Genomic DNA, 21,160 nt, shown 5'->3' with positions numbered 1-21,160 from the left:
AGTACTTAACATCATCACCACTCCCATTTTGGCCACCACGAGCCATCCTCCAGTGTCAACCCCGCTCTGGGGCCCTGTCCCCAGCCCGCCCCACGCTACGTCATCACAGCTCGCCGCGCGGGAAGCCGCCGGGAGGAGAGGAGACTCCCCTTCCTAATTCCCTCGCTTGCTTGCTTGATCTCTTGAGTCCTCGTGCGGCACAACTGGAGCGGGTCCGGAGGACTCCTAAGGTGACTGGACAAGGACGGACGGACAGCGGCCACGGAAGCCGCGACTACAGCGGCAGTGGTTGGGGGAGGGGCAAGCTTGAGCCCAAACACTGCCTCAAACCGCCGGCGCGCACTTTACGCACGCGCGGCACGGCCAGAGTAGCGCGCTGACGCGCTGACGCGCTGACTTGGCGTTTGTGAGCGCGCGGGAGGTGTGGCGTGCGCAAGGGGCGCGGCCCTGTGCCGCGACACGCAGTGTGGGCGGGATCGGGGCGGGCAGTAGAGAGACCGGCCCAATGGAAAAGAGGGCCTCCAGCACCCGCCGTCCCGCAGGTCGCCAGGAATTTGGCAGCGTGAGCCCGGGGCGGAGTTTGAGAAAAGGGGTGCGCCCCTTGAGTGGCGCTAAGGGGATTGGTCGGCGTCGAGTGCGGGGGTGGGAAAAGGGAGGGGACTGGCGGGAGGCAGCCCGAAACTGGCTGAAGGGGTTTGGTGGAGCTTGAGGGTAGGGTTTGAGCAGGGGGTGGGATCTGGTGGAAGGAAAGGGGCAGTCTCCCGAGGAGCGGGGCCCGTTGAAACGTTAGGGGCGGGATCTGGCCAAGTGGAAGGTGCAGGTCCGGCCCGATAAGGGGTGGAGTTAAGTGGATCGTTAAGGGTGGAGTCGGGGCCGGAGCTGGGTCTGGGTCTGGCTGAGTGAAAGGGTGGGTGATTATCCTGGGAGATTAGCTGGAAGGGGCAGATTTGTGAGGGGGTGGGGTCTTGGCGAGGCTTGGAGGAACGAATGAGTCTGGCAGTGGGACTTGGGGGAGCGGAAAGGGCGGTGATCAGCTAGAGGGGGCCGGCCCTAGGATGGACTGAGCCCGGGAATTTATTGCTCCGTGAAAGGACAAGACTTTTCGAGGGGAAAGAATAGTGTTAAAGGGGTGGAGCCTAATGGAATGGGCGGGACCAGGTGGACTGGACACCCCAGTGAAAGGAGAGGGCCTTGAAAGGGGCGGAGTTTAGAAGGCGGTGGGGAGTAGGATATCAGAAAGGATGGAGACTCTGTAGGGGGCGGGGCCTGGGTAGGGTCTGGGGTGTGGGGTCCTCAGGGCACTCCAGCCCGTTCGTAGTCATCTCCACCCCACCCCCCAGAACGGCGTCAGGGGTGAAGTCTCCCCGACCATGACCTCCACCGGCCAGGATACCACCACAACCAGGCAGCGAAGGAGTAGGCATAACCCCCATTCGCCCCCCCACGACTCCAGCGTCACGTCGGTGAGGCCCCAGACCTGCCCTGATCCGGGGAGGGGGGCGGGGAGGAGCAGTGAGCCATGCACTGGAATCTGACCCTTCTCTCTGTTTGGCAGAAGCGAGGTGTTAAGAAGGGTGCCTTACTCCACTCCAGTCCTAGTCTGGCAGAGGTAAAGAAGAAAGGCAGAATGAAGAAGCTCACCCAAGCCACAGAGCAAGACCTGATCGTGGGCCTGCAAGGGCTGGTGAGAATGGCCTGGCCTCAATGGATTTAGCCTCCTGTGACAATGAAAACCCTGAGGTTTTCTCTCCTGGACAGTGGGGGGTGTTCCTTCTGACTCGGGCCCTGAACGGATCGGTGTCTCCCTTTTTTTTTTTCCCTGCAGGATCTGAACCTTGAGGCCAAGACACTGTCTGGCACGGGCTTGGTGTTCGATGAGCAGCTAAATGAATTCCACTGCCTCTGGGATGACAGGTGAGGCTGCCTTCTCTAGGCTGTCCCCTGACCACACAAATAAACCCATTTAGAGCCCGTTAGCAAGAATGAAGCCATTCTTCTGCTAGCCTAGAGACTGGAAGCAGATGATTTCGAGAGGTGAGGTTTAGGCTTGAAAAGATTCTTTTCATTTGGCCAACACTTACTGAATATGCACTGTGTTCTGGAAGTTGGTGATACAGATGGGTCGGGCCAGACAGACAGAGTCCCTTCTCAAGGAGCCGATAAGTTGACTAGGAGAGCAAATCATCAAACATCCAGGAGCAGTAGGAGGTGTTTAATGAAGGATGACCTCAGACCAGGGGATTCAAGAGTGTTTGATAGAGGACCCTAGACTAGCATCCGGGGTTCACAGAAGGCTTCCTTGAAGAAAGGACATTCATACAGATGTGGGAGAATTATACCTCCCATTTGCTCACACATTTTGTAATCCATCAGCAAATCCTTTTGGCTCCATTTTGGAAACATATTCAGTACCTGACCTCTCCTCACTGCCTCCACTCAACCACCATCACTCACCTAGTCTTCCCGAGGCCTTTCCCTGGCCCCCCTGCCTCCACCCTCATCCCTCTGTCTGTCCTCCACACGGCAGCCAAAAAAATAATAATAGGTACAAGATGATGTTCTCTTCTTTTTCTTAAATTAGCTTCCAACTGAAATATAGTTGACATAGAGCATTCCATTAGTTATGGTTGTGTTCTCTTTCTCAAAATCCTTCAAAGGCACACCATTGCCCTCAAGGTAAAGTCCACATTCCTCATTCTGGCCTCTAAGGGTCCACGTGATCCGGTGCCACGGCACCTTGGTGACCTCATCAGCCAGTCACTCGCTTCGCTTCATTTCCCCCACCCTGGTCCCCCTGCCGTTTTTCCACCAGGCTAGGCACTCAACCAGCTTGGGTCTTTACCGTGGCCATTCCGCTTACTCGTTTCCACCTTCTCCCCTCGCAGTTAACATTCACATCTCAAGGAGACTTTCTCAGAGAGGGCTCTGGCCACTCCCCTTCCCCCACACCTGCTTTCTGAGACATTCCTAGTCCGTGTCATCATTTGTTTGTGACCGCACTTGCGTGTGTCTCTCCCCCATCCCAATAGAAGGCTGGTGATGGCAAAAGACTTCATCATTGAGTACATGTCTACCATCTCCCAAGGAGCTAGGGCCACCACAGTAGACAAACAGGACCCCTGCCTTCACGGACATTGCATTTTATTTTTTTTTAAGATTTTATTTATTTATTTGACAGACAGAGATCACAAGTAGGCAGAGAGGCAGAGAGGGAAGCAGGCTCCCTGCTGAGCAGAGAGCCTGATGCGGGACTCGATCCCAGGACCCTGAGATCATGACCTGAGCCGAAGGCAGCAGCTTAACCCACTGAGCCACCCAGGCGCCCCGGACATTGCATTTTAGAAGGGGAAGACAGCCAGTGAGTGCTGTGGAGAGACACCGACACAGGAGGGAGAGTGGCAGAAAACGTGGTGGAGGGGAGTTCAGTTTTAAATAGGATGGTCAGGAAAGGCCTCACGGATCTTTGAGCAGGGATTGGAAGGTGAGGGAGTGAGCCATGGAGACATCTGAGAGAAGAGTGTTTTAGGCAGGGCGAGGGGCCAGCTGAAAAGTACTCAGTTGGATGGAGGAACAGGGAGAGACCAGTGCAGGAGAAGCAGGGGGAGTGAGGGGAGAGCACTGGAAGACAGCATCTGAGAGGCATCAGGGCCGGTGGTTCCAGGCCTTCAGAGGATGTGGAGGACTTGGCCTTTGCCTCTGCTGGCGATGAGAACCACAAGGAGGTTCTAAGTAGAGGAGGGATGTGATCTGATTTGGGTTTTAGCCAATGCCTGGCTGCTGCGTGGAGGAAGGGGCCGTTGGGGGAGTGAGGGCAGAAGCGGGGAGGCCAGTGAGGAGCTGAGGGCAGGATCGCAGGCAGGAGGTCCTGGTGGCAGCAGTGGGGGTGATAAGGAGAGGGGCAGGCTCTCAATGTATTGCAAGAACAGAGCCAAACAGGCATCATGGTTGACCCCAAAGTCTCTGACATAACCAACTGTTAAAGGTGGATGGGGAAGATGTGTAGGAGCAGAGGGGCCGCTCACCCGTGTCCCTCTGTGTGTGTGTGTGTGTGTGTGTGTGTGTGTGTCTGGATGTGTTGTCAACCCAGCTTCCCTGAAGGCCCTGAGCGGCTCCATGCCATCAAGGAACAGCTGATCCAGGAGGGCCTTCTGGACCGCTGCGTGTCCTTCCAGGTGAGTCCCCCAGCCGACACCCTGGGTGGGTGGTGGGCAGGAGCTGCCAGAGCCTGGGTGTGGCCAGTGCCTGAGCCCTTTATTCCTTGTGTCTCTCCAGGCTCGTTTTGCTGAAAAGGAGGAGCTGATGTTGGTTCACAGGTGAAGGCTTCCAAGCCTTGTAGAGATGGGGAGGAGGCTTCCCTGAGCCAACCAGGGCAGGCCGGATTCTTTGGGAAGGGATGTCATGGGCCTTGTGGCCTTGGGCAAGTTGCTAAGCCTCTGAATCTCAGGGTCCTCGCCTATCACATGGGAGCTAGCAAACAGAAGTTCCTCGGGAGGGTTCGAGATGTGTTGAGCGCTTAGAATGGTGCCTGCTATGTCATCAGCCCATGAGAGACTACTGTTATGATAGTCTAGTGTGTAAACAGAGGGTGGGTGTGTGGACAGAGTGCTCGGAGGTCCCCCAGTGGGGCTTCAGGAACCCAGAGTGAGGGCGCCAGGGTGATGTGTTTCAAGCTAGCTTGGCAGAGGGGCGATCTGAGCTGAGAAAGAGCAAGTCAGGTGAAGAGGAGAGCTGAGGGAAAGTACAGACAGCTACAGCAGTGTGGCCAACAGCCTGGGGGTAGGATTTATTGTGGTGACAGCACGGGACAAGGGATATTACTGGAAATGAGGCTGGCTAGGGAAGAAGCAGGGAACATGTTCTGTATCACAGCTGTTCCCCGCCCCCCGACCAGATTGACAGTTGAGGGGGTCTGATTTGACCAAGGCTCAGATAGGGAAGAGACGGTGCCCTGACGAGGGCCCAGGAAGGAGACAGGCCCTTGAATCTCCTCTCCTGTGTCCCCAGCCTAGAATACATCGATCTGATGGAGACGACCCAGTACATGAATGAGGGAGAGCTCCACATCCTAGCAGACACTTATGACTCAGTTTACCTGCATCCGGTATGGATAAGAACTGTGAGAGCAGAAGGGTGGTGGCAGTCCTGGGGTTTCCCATCCCCACACGCACCACATCCTGGGGAGGAGTAATGGAGTGGACAGGGCTGCTCTCTCCCTTACTCCTTCTCTGTCCCCCACTGTCTCTTCAGAACTCATATACCTGTGCCTGTCTGGCCTCAGGCTCTGTCCTCAGGCTGGTGGATGCGGTCCTGGGGAACGAGATCCGGAATGGCATGGCCATCATCAGGTGGGACCTACTAGCATTTGCTTTTTTTTGTATTTAAAAAAATTCCTCCCTTCAAATGTAAAATGTATTGGTATGGGTGGTATGTTCCCAGGGTCAAGAATCAAAAGATAAAAAAGGGAGCACCAAAAAAGTCTCCCACCCCATCCCCCAGAGCCCTGCTTCCTGTCCTGGAGGTAGTCATTATAACCAATGACTCACGTGTGCTCCCAGAAACTTTCTGTGCCTATTCGTGGATAAATGCCCTATTTCATCGATGCTAAGATCCACATCGGGTCATCTTGAAATCCAGATTCATCCTACAAACAGTGGTGTCTTAGAATCATTTAGCAGCGTTCTCTGATTTGTTGTTGACACGTGAAATCACTGTACCTCTTAGCATTGTTGGCAGCCCGGAACTGGTGAATTGCGGAAGATACAGCCTCCCCCGCCCCTTTTTTTTAGCCACAAGTGGTAGTAGCAGTGAACACGTGCATTTTTCACGTCTACATCTTGTTAAGATTTTCTCAAAGGTATATGCTTATACCTTAGACCTGCGTGGAATGCCACAGTGCGAAAGCACAGGAAGTTAGCCAGCCCCCTAGCACTGGGCATTTTGGTCTCCCCCACCCCAAGTCACTGGCCATTTCTAAAACCTGTCACAGTAAATACCATTATCCATTTAGAAACATTGTCATTTCACCCTTTTTGTTAACATGGGCTGTGGGCTGAGTCTCCAGGAACAGGACGGGTGTGAGGCTGTATGTGTTAATTTTTACTTTATTTGTTTTTTTTTTTTTTTTTGTATTTCAATTCCAATTTAGTTAACCTATGGCATTCTGTTAGTTTCACTTGTATCACATAGTGACAAAAACGTGGAATACTTCACGGATTTGCATCTTGCCCTTCTGCAGGGGCCATGCTAATCTCTGTTTTGTTCCAGTCTTAGCGTATGTGCTGCCAAAGTGAGCACTATCCATTGATAACTCCCATGAACATTACCAAATTTCCTTTGGGTAGAGAGCAGTAGACCAGGGGTGGAGGTCTGGGGTCCCCGTTACTCAGTTAACCTGGCCGATTGGCAGACATCGGCACTGGGGACGTTGGTGGTCTAGAATTGGAGAGCAGGGGAGAGTCTGCCTCTGTAGAGGAGGATCTCCCCCCACAATCTGTGGCCTCCCGTATCCTGCCCAGGCCTCCCGGACACCACGCCCAACATAGTCTTATGGATGGATATTGCATGTTCAACCATGTGGCCGTGGCTGCCCGCTACGCTCAAAAGAAGCACGCCGTTCAGAGGTCAGCAGCAAGCCACAGGGCGGGTGTGACGGGGGTGGCACAGGGTAGGGTGTCCTGGCCTGGGCCCTTCCCCCCTCAGGATGCGCCTTGACGCTCTTCTATAGTACCCACCTCCCCTACCCCATCCTCCTCACAGGGTCCTTATCGTGGACTGGGACGTGCACCATGGTCAAGGAACACAGTTTGCCTTTGACCAGGACCCCAGGTATGCTCCAAGTGCCACCTTTGATGCTAGACTCCCAGCCACCCCCCGCCTTTATGGGCCCAACCAGAAGGGGCCCGGGAAGGAAGGGAAGGCATTCAGATTCATGGGCCCACCTCAGAACCGGGTTCTGTGCTGTTCCCTGCATGTCTGCATTGTTGCTTAATTTCACTCCGAGACAGGGTCTCTGGGGTTCCCCATTTTACAGATGGGGGAACCAAGGCTTACAGCTCACAAGGTCACACAGAGAAGTGGGAGAGATGAGATAGGAGCCCCCAGGTATTTGGAGATCTTGTTCACCTGTTGACCTTGGAGCTGGAGTGAACTTCAAATGACTATTTTTCTGATTAGGACAATTGCAAAGTGTTTGTTTAAACAAAATTGAACAATACAGAAATGTCTAAAGCAGTGAGTCTCCTGTAATTCCCGTCACCTCCAAATAACTAATTGATAGTTTAGGTTATATTCTGACAGAATCTGAATATTCAGTGTTATCACTAACACACTAGCCTAATGAGACAATCCTCTCTATGTTCTTCGGAAGCTTGCTTTTTCCATTTAACAGCACTTTGTGGACACCTCTCCACATTAGTGCCTCTAAAAAAACCACCAGTGTCCCACTGTATGGCTGTACCTCTGGTTGTTTAGCCCCAGGACACTGATGGCGTTTTCTCGTTTTTGCTAGAACAGACAGTTCTACGGGGAAAATATATAATTTTATATATTTTATAATCCGTAGTTTAAAAATATGTAACTTTGCACTTCTGCGAGTATATGTAGAGGATGGCTTTCCAATAGTGGATTGCTGCGTGGGGGGGGGGGTGTCAACGTGCTTTATTATTTTTTTAATTTAAATTCAGTTAGCCAACATATAGTACGTCATTAGTTTTTGATATAATGTTCAATGAGTCCTTAAGTGGCATATACCAGACTTCCTCCAGAAAAGTGGTACCCGCTTCCCCTTCCTGCAGAAAGTAATTGAGCAAGTCCTTGTCAGTAGGGACACTACTAGGTAGTTGTTTGATCCAGCCTTCTGTCAAACCGACTGCGTAGAATCCCCTTGTTCCCGTGGATCCTGAGTTCCCATGGCCCATTATTTCATCTGGGTTGGCTATTCTCTAGACACAGCTTTGTTATTTTCCAGCATTCAATGTTGCTGACAGATGTCTGCTTTGTATTTCTTTCTGAGTAATCTGTTTCCTTCTCCAAAGGTTTTATTTAGTCTCTTCTTTCCATCCCTGGTGTTCTGAACTCTCACCCTGGCCCCTTCATTCCACTTAGCAGTGGTTAGACGTTTTACCTCTGAAGACTCGGGCCCTTCTTAAGTCCCTGGACACATTCTTCTTTGATGCTTTCTTCCACTGTATTCTACTGTACATATTCTGCCTGGTCTCTTGTGTTGTATTCTCTCGTGTTTTCTTCTCCCTTTTGCTCTATGTCCTGGGGGATTTCCTCAGCTATACCTTGAAGACCTTCCATTGAATTATGTATTTAGACATTCTTTTCATCTCCAGAAGCACTTTCTCCCTGTCTGTTTCTACGCCCCCTCATTCCTCAGCTTGTTTTTAGAGAGGAGTCATTAGAAGTGCTTCAAGTTTTCCTTGGTGTGGGACGCCTGGGTGGCTCAGTCGTTAAGCATCTGCCTTCGGCTCAGGTCATGATCCCAGAGTCCTGGGATGGAGCCCCGCATCGGGCTTCCTGCTCAGCAGGGAGCCTGCTTCTCCCTCTCCCTCTGCTGGTCACTCTGCCTACTTGTGCGCTCTCTCTCTCTCTCTCTCTGTCAGATAAATAAGTAATAATAATAGTAATGAATCTTGATGTTTTTTTCGGTTTGCATCAGCTGTCTAGCAGTTCTTGCTTGGCATTCATACCAAATATGGCGCCGTGGCATGTGGCTGTCTTGGGCCAGCTCTGCTGGGGCGCACAGGAGTCTGTTTCCTGAAAGATGTTTCCCTGGGGTGGGGGCTTTTTTTTTTTTTTTAAACCCTCTACCTCACCAAACATTGGTCAGTTTTACCTATCTTCTTCAAATCTAGCTTTTGGCCTTTTTGGCCATCTCCATTGTTCTAGTGTTTATTTTTTAAAAAAGATTTGTTTATTTATTTGGGGGCAGGAAGAGAGAGAGTGAGCGAGGTGCGGGGGGGGGGGTGCTGAGAGAAACTCAAGCCCACTTTGTGCTGAGTGCAGAGCCTGACGCCGGGCTCGATTCCATGACCCTGCGATTATGACCTGAGCCAAAATCAGGAGTTAGATGCTCAAATGACGGCAGTGCCTGTAGTGTTTATTTTTTTATACTTCATTTTTTTTGTTTTGTTTTTCTCTTTTTTATTAATCTCTCGCTCCTGTGTTATTTTTTCCATTTCTGGCTTCTTGAATGCTTCAACATTTATCAACTCAAGTGGCCAGTCTAGTTTCATTTGGACCTCCCATCACTGCCATCCTTCTAAAATATTTTGAAATTAATCCCAGATTACTGTATCATTTTTTTTCTGTAAATATTCTTGAACATCTCTCTAAAAGATAGAGGAAACATTTTAAATTTAAAAAAAGCATAACTAGGGGCGCCTAGGTGGCTCAATGGGTTAAAGCCTCTGCCTTCGGCTCAGGTCATTATCCCAGGGTCCTGGGATCAAGCCCCACATCGGGCTCTCTGTTCCACGGGGAGCCTGTTTCCTTCTCTCTCTGCCTGCCTCTCTGCCTACTTGTGATCTCTGTCTGTCAAGTAAATAAATAAAATCTTTAAAAAAATAAAAATTAAAAAATAAAAATTAAAAAAGCATAACCATAGTATCGTCTCTAAGCAAATTAACAAGAATTCCCTAATGTCATGAATCATTCTTTTAATAAATGCATTGGAAGCTATCACTGTGTTCTTTGGTGGATATGTTATTGACAATATGCACGGATGTGAAGAATTATGAATATATATATTCTTTCTTATGAATAAGAATGTATAATTGGGGGAAAAAAACCATTTATCCATGCCCTTCAATCTCCTAGCTCTCCATCCCTGGGGCTCTTAACTCCATCAGCAGGGTCCTGGGTGGAGACATTGATCAGGCCTTAAAATACTACTACAAAGATGATAGAAACAGGTAAACCAAGGCTAAGTGGTAAAAAGAAACAAGGAAATCTAGTGAATGGGTCATTCAGTGAATTGGCCATTCAGAATCGATTTTGTGTGCATTGACCTGGATCTGCCCTTGATTTCTCAGAAGGGAAACCTCAGCTCATCTTGGGGACCCTCCCTCACCTGCTAAGCATGAGAGAGGGTCCCATGGGGCCCCTGGAGCCTCAAAGACTATTTCCTAGAGATTTATTGAAGTTTCTAATTGCCTGACATCCTTTCTTTCCTTCTCCATCTTTCTGGGATGATGCATGTTTAAACTTCTTCTTACGTCTTTTGACTGGGATTGTGGGAGAGCAAGGAGGTGAACCTGTACTATCAGTGCACCATTCTTCCCCTGGAAATCAGTGGAACTTATTTTAAAACTTCGTGCTGGGGCACCTGGGCAGCCCAGTTAATTAAGCATCAGACTCTTGATTTCAGCTCAGGTCATGACCTCAGAGTCATGAGATAGAGCCCCGTGTCAGGATCCTTAGGCTCTGGGCTGGGCTTGGAGCCTGCTTGGGACTCTCTCTCTCCCTCTTCCTCTGCCCTTCTCTTTCCCTCTCTCTCTAAAATAAAAATAAATAAATCTTTCAAACAAATAAAAATACCTCCTACCTTTGCTTTATAAACTTAGTTTCCTTCGGTGTTTGTTCTTCCACTGGCTCTGGTGACTCTCATGGGGTAGGCCTTCTTCAAATGTTTTCTTCATTCCTTTCTTCCCCTGATGGTCATCTTTCTGTTCTACTGTGCGTTTCTCTTCCTCTACTGGTAAGTTAACTTACTAAAGAAAAAAAAAAAAGTTTAGAACCGATATTTATCAGAGTCAAAAGTAAACCCATCATCTCCCACCTACTCAAGACCAGAGCTTTCACATGGGTTCCAAGATGCTTTTCTTTGATTTTAAAAATCTTTCTATATCACTTGCATCAGATTGCACAACCACATTTTCAGCATTTATTCAAATGTCACTAAGTTGGTCTGGATTTATTGCTTACCACTATTTCTCGCATTTTCCTAAAAAAGAAAAAAAAAGATAAAACTGCTGCCTTTTAATTCTTTCTGGAACGAGATGGGGAGTGGATGAACAGATGGATGGATGGATGGTTGAGAGATTATTCATTTTGATTGCCCCCATCAAATATATTTGTTTATTTGTGAGAGAGACTGAGAGAGAGCGCATGCGTGCACATTCACAAGCAGGGAGAGCAGCAGGCAGAGGGAGAAGCAGGCTCCCCTCCTGAGCAAGGAGCCCAATGTGGGACTCCATCCCAGGGATGGAGTCATAACCTAATGGGATCATAACCTGATGGGATCATAACCTGAACCCTAGGCAGATGCTTAACCAACTGAGCCACCCAGGCATCCCCCTGCTGGGCCTTCTTTCAGAACATGGACCTTCATGTCTTTTCAGCGTCTGTTCCATCTATCTGTCCTCACTGCTCTGAGTACTCAGTTTCTCACCTACAAAATACAAGTAGTAGAGGTGCCTTGTAAGGTATTGGAGGGAAGGAACAGGCCCCCTTACCCCCCACCTTTGAGTCTCCCCACATCCTTCAGGGGAAGCACTAAGTTCTCCAGCCTGGTCTGCTGCTCTTTGCCACCTTAGCCAGATCCTGCCAGCTAAGAGCTGTGTGCCCCCTGGTGGGCCTCCAACATCACAGGATTCATCCTGCCACCATCACCTTGGTCGTGCAGGCATGTGGGCAGGCTGGTATGATTTTGAGTCCCCCGCAGGGCCAGGAACCCTCTGGGCCTGGGATGGACAGACCCCATAGCTGTCAGGGTCTCAGAGCTGGCATGGAGGAGGGCAGGAGTGTTCTCCAAGGGAGGCATGCCAGTGAGCGAGTGGGTGAACGAGTGAGGGAAGTAATGGATAAATGGGAGAATTTGTGAATGGGCAGGTGCAGACGTGGGTGACTAAACAGAAGAATGAATGGATGCAGGAGATAAAGGGTTAATGGGGAGATTAATGAGAGAATGAACCGAGTGGTTGAGTAAATTGGGAGCTGTGGCTTGGGGCCTCTGGGATCATTGACTCTTCAACGCCCCCACCTCTTTTTTTCTCCTTTCTCCCTCCAGCGTCCTCTATTTTTCCATCCACCGCTACGAGCAGGGTCGGTTCTGGCCCCACCTGAAGGCCTCTAACTGGTCCACCGTAGGTTTTGGCCGAGGCCAGGGATATACCATTAATGTGCCTTGGAACCAGGTCAGTGTCGGCCTCTCCTTTGCCCCGGAAGTTAGGCCCACCCCTGCCCTTCAGCCAGAGGGCAGAACATCCCCATCGTGCCTCTCTGTCCGCAGGTGGGGATGCGAGATGCCGACTACATTGCTGCTTTCCTGCACCTCCTTCTGCCAGTCGCCCTTGAGGTCCTGGGGGTCTGGGGTGTGTTGGGACAGGAGCGATGTTGAGGGTTGGGCCGTGAGGGCAAGTGGCCTCATGTAGTCCCTTTCCCCCTCAGTTCCAGCCCCAGCTGGTCCTGGTGGCCGCTGGATTTGATGCCCTCCAAGGGGACCCCAAGGTAAGGCGGGCTCCCTGGGGTGGTACATGGGCAGAAGGGAGTTTGTACGGAGCCAGGCTGATCCTCCACATCCGCCCCCTCCCAGGGTGAGATGGCCGCTACTCCAGCAGGGTTTGCTCAGCTAACCCACCTGCTCATGGGTCTGGCAGGAGGCAAGCTGATCCTGTCTCTGGAGGTGAGTGACTCACATTGTGTGTCAGCCCGTGGATCCAGGAGGACGTTAGAACAAAGCTCTCAGGTCAGGCAGGAGTTCCTGTCCCAGCATTTCTACTCACTAACTGGACAACCTCCTCCAAGTCACTGAACTTCCTCGTGTTCCTGCTTCCCTTGGGTGAAACAGTTGCCACAATCATGGCAATGGCCTTGTAGCACTGCTCAGTGACTGAAACGGAAGTCCCCCTTCAAATTCCTCATTGCTTGATATGTAGTCAGCACCATTAGTAGTAGTATTACTGTTCTTCCCTGGTAATACCTGGTTCTCCCCTGACCACCCCCTCACACTCCTTTCCCAGGGTGGCTACAACCTCCGTTCCCTGGCTGAGGGCGTCAGCGCCTCCCTCCACACCCTTCTGGGAGACCCTTGCCCCATACTGGAGTCTCCTGGTGCCCCCTGCCCAAGGTGAGCCCTGGTGGAGGAGGAGAGAAGTGAGACCCCCGCTGCCCAGTGCAGTTTGGTCACATTTCCCCTCCCCTGCCCTCTAGTGCCCAGACGTCCCTGTCCTGTGCTCTGGAAGCCCTGGAGCCCTTCTGGGAGGTCCTTGTAAGATCAGGTAGGAGGCAGAGAGGGGGCCAGGTGGGGAGTCAAGCATGGAATGAACCCTTGGGAGAGAGACTCTTCCAGACCCTCCTCAGACTTTCCTGGGCACCCCTTGGTGGGGAAGGTCAGGCCTTCTCTCTCACACTAGACCCTGGTTTCACGCCTCCCGCCCTTTTCACGTTGGGGTAAACGGAGTTCCAGAGTATTCCAGGGATCCAGGATTGGGGAACAAGGTGAATGTGGCCTCCCCTTACAGCTGAGACCCTGGAGGAGGACTTTCTGGAGGAAGAGAACGTGGAGAAGGAAGAAGAGGGACCGTGGCAGCTCCCAGCGCTCGCAATCCCAACGTGGCCCGTGCTACAGGCTCGCACGGGGCTGGTTTATGACCAGCGGATGATGGGTCACTACAACTTGTGGGACAAGTATGCAGTCAGAGGGCCATCGGCTAAGTGGACAGGGAGATACCTCCCCCTTCCTCAAGCACTAAGCCCTGCCTCTGGTTCCTGCCCCCTCCTTCCCCAGCCACCACCCAGAGATGCCTCAGCGAGTCTTTCGGATCATGCGCCGTTTGGAAGAACTGGGCCTTGCGGGGCGCTGCCTTACGTTGCCCACTCGTCCCGCCACAGACGCAGAACTGCTCACCTGCCACAGGTCAAACCCCCCCAACTCTTGTGCTTGGGGTGGGATGGGGCCTCAGGGCACACCTGCCACCACCCCCCGGGGGGAGGGGCTGGAAGCACCTGACCCCTGTGCCCCACCTGTGCCTCCAGTGCTGAGTACGTCGGTCGACTGCGGGCCACAGCGAAGATGAAAACCCGGGAGCTGCACCGTGAAGGCTCCAACTTCGACTCCATTTACATCTGCCCGGGCACCTTTGCCTGTGCGCAGCTGGCCACTGGCGCCGCCTGCCGCCTGGTGGAGGCCGTGCTGGCCGGAGAGGTACCTCCCCCGTGGGGGTGGGGCGACGATCTGGGGAAGTTGGGGGGCGGAGAGGGGGGCTCTGGGAGGGCAGGGCTGGGCCAGAGGGGCCTGGGGAGGAGGACCCCTGCTCCCGGGAGGCCTTGCTTACTGGCCAGTGCAGTGGGGGAATGGGGGCTGGGAGCCCCTAGCAGCCGGGGGGCAGTGGCAGGGAGGGAAGGAAAGAATAAAGGGGAGAGAAAGCCGTGAGGGCAGGTGGTCTAGTCTTTGCTTCCTGCTCCTCCCCCAGGTTTTGAATGGCGCTGCTGTGGTGCGGCCCCCAGGACACCATGCTGAGCGGGATGCAGCGTGTGGTTTTTGCTTTTTCAACTCTGTGGCTGTGGCTGCTCGCCATGCCCAGGCCATCAGTGGGCATGCACTGCGGTGAGAGCTCCCTGGGCCACCCCCTCCACCACTACCAGCCCAGTGCTTACTCAGCAGGCCCCTTGGGGCAGCCCCCCCAGGACTTACCCAGAAACACCGAAGAGTACAGTTGCCCGGCACTTCCCCAGAAGAGGTCCCAGGATCTAGCCCTACAGTGCTTACCCAGATAGCACCCCCAGATTGTGGCACCAGGCAGTTACAAATCAACATCCAGGGTCCCCCTGCTCCTTCATTTCTGGCCTCCCACGGCTGTTGTGAATTCAGGGTCCAGGGCCTCAGTGCTTCCTTCAGAATACCCAGTATCTGGCTCCCCACATTTACCCATGGGGGGACAGGGGGTCTGGCTCTGAGCAGTTGCTTGGGCCCACAGTGAAGACCTCAGGACCCCGGCTCTGGCTTTCACCCTTCCTCTGATAGGCCCCACCAACCTGTCACCCACTGCTTTCCCCAGGGACCCAGAGTTTTGCCACCAGCAGTAAATGCCCCCACAGACAGTCCCCAGGACTCTAGGCCCTGCCCTCCTCCCGGGTGGGCCAGTATCCTAGGTCACTGAGGAGCCATTCCCTCCCCCAGGATCCTCATAGTGGACTGGGACGTCCATCACGGTAATGGCACTCAGCACATATTTGAGGAAGACCCAAGGTGAGGAGCTGGGGCGGGGGGTGGGGTGTGGTCCGGGAAAGGGGGGTAGCCAGCCTCAGGGGTGCTGGGGGCCACTAACTGGCCACGGTCCCCCTTCCCGGCAGTGTGCTGTACATCTCCCTGCACCGCTATGATCACGGCACCTTCTTCCCCATGGGGGATGAGGGTGCCAGCTGCCAGACGGGCCGGGCTGCGGGCACTGGCTTCACTGTCAATGTGGCGTGGAATGGGCCCCGCGTGGGCGACGCCGACTACCTGGCTGCTTGGCATCGTCTGGTGCTCCCTGTTGCCTACGAGGTACAGTACAGGCTGTACGTGGCAGTGACTGCGTGGGTGACCGCGGGCCCACACATGTCCCATGGGTGGCTGTGGTGATGCCTGTGGGGGGGTTGTGATTCAGCGATGGCCTTGGCCCATTCCCACCTCTGCAGAGTGGCTCTCCATGGCTGCCCTCTGTGTGCGACCATCAGGGACTTCCGGGCATGGGGGAGGCGGCCCCGCATGCCTGCCAGCTCTGTGGAATGGCGTGTGCCAGGCAGGGAGGAGTTGGAGTACGTGTGTGAGGCCACACACATGGCTCTTGGCCGCTGCCGTTTCTCTCTCTGACGGCTGGGACACCGTCTGTCACTACACATTGCTCTCTCAGCAACAGTTGGTGTGTGGCTTTGTGCGTGTGGGAGGGTGTGCGTGACAGGCCTCTCTCTGGCCGTCTGCTGTGGCTGTGTGTGTGTCTGTGTCGGGTAGTGACCCGTCTGTCCTTGCCTGACTGCGTGGGGGCCTGTAGGTGACTGCCTTCACTGTGTGCACTGCGTGTGTGTGTGTGAGAGAAAGAGACAGACAGAGAGACTGTTGTGACTTGGGTAATGGTATGTGTAGGATTGTGTCTTTGCAGGGGTCGCTGTGGCTTACTGTCCCCTCTGTGAGATACTATTTTGTGTGCATGTGATGAGCATGAGGTCAGTTCAGTCTGTATGCTGCTGTCTGATCGTATATGGATATGTGATCATTTTCTGGGTGGCACTTGCATTGTTACCTTCTGCGATGGAAGTGTGCGCGCACCTCCCTTTGGCACTGTTTATATAAATGCACATATGTCCCATGTCACCGGCTCCTGACATCTAAGTCTCTATGTTGCCCGTCTCTGCTTCATGTCCCCGTCTGTCCATTTCTAGAAATGTCTCCATGTCTCTGTGTCACATCTCTAAGTCTCTGTTCGGTGTGTTTGCATCTCTGTTGGTCTGTCTCAGTGTCTCTGTGTCTCTGCGACCCTGAGTCTATCCTGTCTCCATGTCCTCCCCTTGCTGCCTTCATGGCTCTAGTCTTGTGTCCCCCGGCCTGCAATTGTCCAGCTCTCTGACTTGCGTCTGTGTGCATCTTGGGTGCCTTCACGTGCTGGCTACCCAGGCCTCCGCACTTACGCCCATGTGTCTCTTCTCTCCCTCCCTCAGTTTAACCCGGAACTGGTGCTGGTCTCAGCTGGCTTTGACGCCGCACGGGGTGACCCGCTGGGAGGCTGCCAGGTGTCACCCGAGGGCTATGCCCACCTCACCCACCTGCTGATGGGCCTTGCCAACGGCCGCATCATCTTAATCCTTGAGGTAACCTGCTCAGTTCCTCTTCCTACGGTGGGGGGTGGTTTGGAAGGCTTGAAGTCCTGCCCTCTCAGCTGGCTGGCGGAGACACTCGAGGCAATTTCCTAAACTCAGCTTTGAGTGTCCCCGCCTGGGACTGTTGGCACATACCGGGCATTTATCCTAACACCGGCTTAACAGCTTTCCCTGAGTGCTGAGTACATGCCATTCGCTCTTCCCAGCACGTCGTGTGTGTTATAAATTCACTTACTTGACAAAGCAGCCTGCTAAGGTAGAGTCTGCTGGCCTTGGCATTTTCCTCTCTCAAGAGCAGGGAAACTGTAGAGCACAGCGAGCTGTAGTGACTTGCCCAAGGTCACACACTCAGTAATGGCGGAGCCGGGGCTTGAGCCCAAGCAGCCTGACTCTGGCGTCTAAGTTTTTTCCACTACCTGAGCCACCTCTAGCAAGCTCCCCAGACAAAGCAAACTCATGGACCTCTTGGAAGTCACTCAGTGTCCCTGCCCCCCCGTGCCTCAGTTTCCTCATCTGTAAGAGGGGATTGGCTACGCATGGAGCAGTGCCTGGCATGTGGTAGGCACTGTCTCAGTAGTTTCTTATCATCATGAGTCATCGCACACGGCTCAAACACTCTCGGCCACCTTACGTGCTGCTGTTTTCACCCCTGAACAGATAAGGCCAGTTGCCAGCAGAGATTAATTGGCTGCTCTCAGATCCCACGGTGGTCCCGGGGCTGCTTGTGGGAGGCCAGGGCGGTGGTGGTGAACATGAACTCTTCCATCCCACGGCCTAGCTCCCAAGCCCAGCACTGCCTCCCATCAGCCTTAGGGCCTCAGATGCGTGATCTAACCACTCAGAGCCTCAGTTTCTTTTTTTTTTAAAGCTTTATTTATTTATTTCACAGAGATCACAAGTAGGCAGAGAGGCAGGCAGATAGAGAGAGGAGGAAGCAGGCTCCCTGCTGAGCAGAGAGCCTAATGTGGGGCTCGATCCCAGGGTCCTGGGATCATGACCCGAGCTGAAGGCAGAGGCTTTAACCCACTGAGCCACCCAGGCACCCCTGAGCCTCAGTTTCTTTATCTGTAGAAAGAGCAGAGACTTGGGTTCCTAAAAAGTGTGAGACAAGGAGGTCCTCGTGCGGATAGAGCACATGTGGTTGTGAAGATGAAGAGAGTCGACACACATGAAACGCTCACAACAGGGTCTGGCACACAGCAAGGGCTCCACGCATGTCCGCTGTTACTCATGTCACCCTCAGTGTTAACTGTAATTGTGGTAGTTATTCCCTTGCACTTGACCTCCTAATTTCTCTCCCTCAACAGCCACTCCACATGGTGGGTGCTGCCCATCTGACAGGTGGCACTTCTCCTCACTTGTCCTCATCTGCCAGACTTGCAGAGCCACGAAGGGGGATTGGGAGGCAAGATGTTTTGCCTCCCAATCAAAACATCTTGCCTCCCAAATTCCATGAGGACCCCCCCCATCATACCTTTTCCTCCCCTTTTTCTTAACAAAGGGTGGCTATAACCTGACATCTATCTCGGAGTCCATGGCTGCCTGCACCCGTTCCCTCCTTGGGGACCCGCCACCACTGTTAACCCTGTCGCGGCCCCCACTCTCAGGGGCTCTGGCCTCCATCACTGAGACCACCCACATCCATCGCAGATACTGGCGCAGCTTGCGGGTCATGAGTGAGCAGGCGTGGGCAATGGGGGGTCACTGGGGGGCTTGGGAGAGGGCAGGGATCAGAGGCAGGATGGGGGAGAACACCCGTACTCAAGGATCTCCCTCCCATGGTTCCAGAGGTTGAAGACAAGGAGGGACCATCCAGTTCTAAGTCGATCACCAAGAAGGTGACCCAGCCAGCCGACCGTGGGTCAGGTGTGGGGATGACTGCACCAGACGGGAATATTCCGGATACAGACGCAGGGAAGCCTACCTCAGCATCACCCGTGGCAGCATCCACTCCAGACCAAGCTAAGTCGGAGACCACTGTAGTGGAGTTCAGCCAGGACCAAACCTCGGAGGCTCCCACCGGGGAAGACACCGCAGACCAGACCCCCTCAGAGGCAGCCACAGGAGAGGCTGCGGTGGACCAGACTCCTTCAGAGGCAGCCACGGAAGGAGCCACACCAGACCAGACCCCCTCAGAGGAAGCTGTGGGGGGAGCTGAGATGATCCCAACCCCTCCAGCCTTATGTACTGACAACCAGACTCCTCCAGCCTCCCCTGCACAAGGAGCGACAACCCAAATATCCCCCAGTAAGCTGACGGAGAATCTCAGGACCTTGGACCTAAACAGCGAGGCTCAGGTAAGACCCACCACACCCAGGTAGCAGGGAAGAAGGGGCAAGAACCTGGCCTCTCAGATGCGTCTTACCCCTGTGCATCCAGGAGGCAGCAGACTCTCAGATCCCGGAAGACGAGAGGCTGCTAGGAGAGGCAGCAGGAGGTCAGGACAGGGATGCTTCTGGGCTGACTCAGAGCTTTGGGGAGCATGCTGACACTGACCAGGTGAGCTCAGGGCTCAGGGAGAAGACCGTGGCGTCCTCCTCTTGCCCGTACGTGCCTCCAGGTAGGAGCATGTGGTATAGAGACACATAATAGGGAGATGGAGTTCCTAGCTGACTCAGCGTCACCCACTTCAGGTCATGCTTTATGCCGTGACACCGCTGCCCTGGTGTCCCCATTTGGTGGCAGTATGTCCTGTCCCTGAATCGGGCCTGGACGTGACCCAGCCTTGTCGGGACTGTGGAACCCTCCAGGAGAACTGGGTGTGTCTGTCTTGCTATCAGGTAGGCAGCAGTGGAAGGGGGTGGGGCGTAGGTCAGCCCACAAGCTGACTGCTGGCAGCTGCTGACCCCCCCCCAACACTCCGTCCCCAATCTCAGGTCTACTGTGGCCGTTACGTTGGTGCCCATATGCTCCAACACCATGAAGTCTCAGGACACCCGCTGGTCCTCAGCTACATCGACCTGTCTACCTGGTGTTACAACTGTGAGGCCTATGTCCACCACCAGGTGGGTCCTGGGCAGCCCCGAGAATGCACGCACACACACACCCTCACACACGCACCTTCGGGCCGGGGTAAGGGACGATCGGAGATTCCAGGAGAAGGGTTGTCAAGGCCTGGTGTGGGAGAGCCCCCTGGCTGAGGTACAGGGGTCCTCACTCTAAGTCACCCCCTCTCGCCTCCTCAGGCTCTCCTGGATGTGAAGAATGCTGCTCACCAGAACAAGTTTGGGGAGTGCATACCTCACTCACTCTAAATGTCAGAATGTGCTCCCCTTCTCCGTCTTCTGAGGACCTGGATGAGGGCAGCGTCACTCCATCCCATCCTGAAGATACTTTTCACCTCCCCAAGGGTGCCAATTTCAGCATAAATACTTGTAAGAGGACTGTGATGATCAGTTGTAAATCTCCCTCTGCCCACTGCCTGTTTGCCCATCTACTCTGCCCTGGAAGGAAAGGGGGGGCAGTTCAGTGGTCCCAAGAGGGGGCTGATAACATGAAGCTGATACTTTGGAGGAAGGGGAATGAACTGACAATATATGGCAGAGTTCCATTTGTAATAAAGGAACAAGCTGTTACAAAACCTGTAGAGAGCCTTTTGATCTTTTTTTTTTTAAAGATTTTATTTATTTATTTGACAGACAGAGATCCCAAGTAGGCAGAGAGGCAGGCAGAGAGGGAGGAGGAAGCAGGCTCCCCGCTAAGCAGAGAGCCAGATGCAGGGCTCCATCCCAAGACCCTGGGATCATGACCTGAGCCAAAGGCAGAGGCTTTAGCCCACTGAGCCACCCAGGCGCCCTGAGAGCCTTTTGATCTTCAGTGGGTGAAGAAACCCACACCCCTGGCCAACCCCTGGTCTGATGAGTAATGAAGGAATGAGGGCATGGGACTCTATCAGGTCAACCCCTGCCCATCCAGTGTCCAGAAAACTGACTGGCAGTCGGGCAGGCAGCTCTACCGGCTCGACTGTAGATTAAATGGTGGAATTCTGGAACAAATGAGTGCCTGCCTTAGAAATAGCCTCACAGCCAGTCCCGGCTACACCCTGGGCTGAGAAGGCAAGACGGCTATCAGGAAGTAGCCCCCCCCCCAGGCCTCAGTCTCCCTATCTGTCTTTTTGTCCTGATTTAGGTGTGCATGGTCTAGGTTTCACATACTTAGATTTGGCTGGTCATGGGGAACCTCCTGGGGAAAGGAGTGCCTATCATTGACCAGGGGTGAGGAACTGGAGGAGAGTTTGGGCGTTTTATTTCTCTCATATAATGAGAATTTCTTTGGCAACTCAGAACAGTTCAGGCTGAGGTCTCTTAGACTTTTTTCATGGTCACCTTATGAACCCAAGATACCCACCAGAGCTCTACCC

The 21,160-nt window shown here is 53.4% G+C and overlaps 1 protein-coding gene and 1 non-coding gene across 10 annotated transcripts; one reads left to right on the top strand and one right to left on the bottom strand.

Moving 5' to 3' along the window:
• The first annotated feature begins 89 nt into the window (after window positions 1–89).
• On the top strand, window positions 90–20,384 carry HDAC6 (histone deacetylase 6). Of its 9 annotated transcripts, none has more exons than XM_047715675.1 (29): window positions 90–230; window positions 1,341–1,463; window positions 1,556–1,684; window positions 1,826–1,914; window positions 4,088–4,172; window positions 4,273–4,313; window positions 5,005–5,101; window positions 5,248–5,345; window positions 6,516–6,620; window positions 6,757–6,825; window positions 12,014–12,140; window positions 12,236–12,301; window positions 12,394–12,453; window positions 12,539–12,628; window positions 12,966–13,072; window positions 13,156–13,223; window positions 13,467–13,632; window positions 13,733–13,861; window positions 13,981–14,149; window positions 14,418–14,551; window positions 15,125–15,193; window positions 15,298–15,490; window positions 16,642–16,791; window positions 18,302–18,476; window positions 18,589–19,097; window positions 19,180–19,299; window positions 19,434–19,580; window positions 19,677–19,805; window positions 19,986–20,384. In XM_047715675.1, exons 2-29 carry the CDS (start codon window positions 1,371–1,373, stop codon window positions 20,052–20,054), a joined length of 3,483 nt encoding a protein of 1,160 aa, XP_047571631.1. In that variant the 5' UTR covers window positions 90–230; window positions 1,341–1,370; the 3' UTR covers window positions 20,055–20,384. The 9 variants fall into 9 exon arrangements, with proteins under 9 accessions (XP_047571631.1, XP_047571627.1, XP_047571630.1 ...); XM_047715671.1 differs by having other exon boundaries at window positions 108–230; window positions 1,559–1,684; XM_047715668.1 differs by lacking the exon at window positions 90–230 and adding an exon at window positions 453–592 and having other exon boundaries at window positions 1,559–1,684.
• Window positions 6,191–6,294, bottom strand: LOC125092513 (U6 spliceosomal RNA). The gene has a single exon (XR_007124973.1). It is a non-coding gene; the product is annotated as a U6 spliceosomal RNA (small nuclear RNA).
• Window positions 20,385–21,160: the final 776 nt, after the last annotated feature.

This window comes from Lutra lutra, chromosome X (assembly GCF_902655055.1).
Source record: "Lutra lutra chromosome X, mLutLut1.2, whole genome shotgun sequence".
NCBI classification, from domain to species: Eukaryota; Metazoa; Chordata; class Mammalia; order Carnivora; family Mustelidae; genus Lutra; species Lutra lutra.
This window is presented reverse-complemented; position numbering and strand designations above follow the sequence as displayed.